At 34.4% G+C, this 2,558-nt stretch overlaps 1 protein-coding gene across 1 annotated transcript; it reads left to right on the top strand.

Annotated features, from left to right (window-relative positions):
- Nucleotides 1-25: 25 nt before the first annotated feature.
- mRpS5 (mitochondrial ribosomal protein S5) lies at nucleotides 26-1,920 on the top strand. Its single transcript, XM_074117817.1, has 2 exons — nucleotides 26-175; nucleotides 358-1,920. The coding sequence occupies exon 2, from the start codon at nucleotides 598-600 to the stop codon at nucleotides 1,819-1,821; it is 1,224 nt and encodes a 407-aa protein (XP_073973918.1). The 5' UTR covers nucleotides 26-175; nucleotides 358-597; the 3' UTR covers nucleotides 1,822-1,920.
- The last annotated feature ends 638 nt before the right edge of the window (nucleotides 1,921-2,558 follow it).

The following is a 2,558-nucleotide window of genomic DNA, read 5'->3' as shown; positions in this document are numbered from 1 at the left end:
TTAATGGCTGACTGTCACAATCACAACACATTTGCACTAGAAACCTAAGTACTACCTTCTCTCATAACCTAATCAATCTGAGCACCTTCAACTCAATGTTTTGATAAAGTAAAAAAAGTGACTATATTATATACTATAAAGTGATATATGACTTACGACTTTCGTTGCTTTAAAGGTGAGTTTTAAATTGCAATGTTAACTCTAACAACTTTCACCAAAGAGTAGTAAGACTTATTATTAATCATAAATATGATATTGATATAAACTTGAAAACGATTTTGATGTAACTCCATACCTCTTATTATTATGGTTTTTATTATTCAAAGTGAATGAATATTGTTCTCTCTGTTTTTTAAGAGTCGCTGTCAAGTTACAACACTCGCTGAAGAGTAAATCATCTTTAAAAAAGAAGAATATTAATTTATGATTGTTCTTAAAATTTGAGAGGAATCGCATTCCTTTGATAGGTGTTTGATATTTAAGTGAAAACTATTAAACTTTATTACATATCTCTAAGCTGACAGAAGATTCTCAGGATTAGAAAGATAAAATAACTGGCCAGCAGTAAAATTTTTCAACGATAGTTCATTCAAGAAAATGAATTTGGCAAGTATTTCCAAAATTAGTACACACATTTTATGCCACACGACCAAAAACAATGTTAGCGCCTTCAGTCTCTTATCTGTTCCAATTTTAAATTTTAATAATTTTGTGCGACATACCAGTTTTTTCACAAAGCAGAGCGGAGAACAACTTTGGAAAGGAGTAACTTGTGTTAGCAATGCTGGTAAAAAACGAGGTAGAGGTCAAGGAGGAAGAAGAAAAGTAGCCAAAGATTTAAATAAGGGACAAATAATTGGCCTCGGGAAATTACGGATGTTATGGCCGGGTTTAACTTCACCAGTTATTAGAGGTAAGGAGCTTGTTGAGCAGATTCGTCTGGCAGACGATCCCGATCATGATTTGAAACTGATTAAACTGAGAGACAAAATGGGAGTTTTTAGACGATTACGGTTGTTACCTCATGAGAGAGGATGGTCCGGAAATCGCCTTCCAGGTACAAGTGTTGGCCCTCCTGATCGCATAGGTGATGAGCATTTTGATGGTTTCGACACAAAAGTCCTTGAAATGAAATCAGTGTTTAATATGACAGGTAACATGGGTCGAAAAAAACAGATGAGTATTTTTGTGGTAACAGGGAATGGTGCTGGTTTAGCAGGATTTGGTCTCGGAAAGGCCATGGAAGTAAAAGCAGCTCTAAAGAGTGCAAAAAATAGAGCGGGGCAAAGGCTTATGTTTGTGGAAAGATACAAAAATCATACAGTTTATCATGATTTCTTTTCGCAGTTTGGTAAGACAAAATTGTACGTTTCTATGAAACCTGAAGGTTATGGACTTGTTTGTCATCGAGCAATTGCAAGTGCATGTCAAGTGATAGGAATTACTGACCTTCACGCCCGACTTGAAGGCTCACATAATTTGCAACACATTGTTAAGGCATTTTTCCTAGGTCTTCTGAGACAGAAAACCCATGTCCAATTAGCGAAAGAAACTGGTAGAAATGTAGTGGAATTCAGAACAGAAAATGATAATTTTCCTTCGATTTTAGCTTCACCTCCAACAAAAAACCCCACAAAAGAAGTGCAGGAATTTAAACAATATGTCTTAGATGGGAGAGTAATACTACAAAGAAAAAAGTTTCCTCCTTTCTATACAAAGTTACCTGGTTGGCAAACTCATTTGAAGAAAACTCTGCGATTCAGAAACCATGAAAACGTGAGGATAACATTAAAGTCATTACCAAGTCATTTTCAAAACTAGAGAAGCAAGGAAACTGGCGCTCACAATACATGTAATAGTGATCGAATTTTATTTGAAAATGTTAATTTAATAAAACCCTTTTTTATTCCGTTGGAGAAAGAGTTTGATTTTTCCCCTTTATAAAACCAAAGATAATTAAGACATAATATCTTCCACCAACATATGTATATGTGCTTAAGTCTGTAGCAGAGCTAGCAATGAAATATAAATGTATTTAAAAGTTATAGAATGAATGCAAGAAAATGATTAGAGAAGGATTACGTGATTTTAATTTCGGTTAAGCTATAAGGATGGCAGGAATATGGAGTACTGATCCATCCATTAGTATATGTAAATAGTTGTATATAGTAGAGGGATGAATGTGTGAAGCGAATGTATTTATAAGTAAGAATGGAGAGTGAATGATATTCTAGTGATAAGCACCTAGACGATGCTGGCTGTATGGCGAAAGCCAATGCCAAAAGAGAAGACAAAAAAAAAATCGATATAGACTAGACGGAATTTCGGGAATAATATTAACTGAACTAGATGCACATCTAGTACGAATCTTTTTATACGGTATCCACCCAACGTTAGAAGCTCAATAACTTAATTATTTTGTTGACATATTGTATTAGTGTTAGGAACGATTTTCGTTTTTCTTTTTTTGCCTGACGAATTGAAGATCTCTCAATGGTGTAGTATTGGTGTTGACTTCTTTCCTTTTTTTCCACTTTGTCTATATATCTTGATTGACT

The sequence above is a fragment of the Rhodnius prolixus genome, unplaced genomic scaffold, assembly GCF_049639745.1.
Source record: "Rhodnius prolixus isolate KJV_2025 unplaced genomic scaffold, Rpr scaffold_1, whole genome shotgun sequence".
Classification (NCBI taxonomy): domain Eukaryota; kingdom Metazoa; phylum Arthropoda; class Insecta; order Hemiptera; family Reduviidae; genus Rhodnius; species Rhodnius prolixus.
The sequence above is the reverse complement of the archived record's forward strand: the minus strand, read 5'-3'. Positions and strand labels throughout refer to the sequence as shown.

Coding starts and splice junctions, on each gene's coding strand:
- mRpS5 (XM_074117817.1), top strand. CDS start 598: ATGAATTTGGCAAGTATTTCCAAAATTAGTACACACATTTTATGCCAC.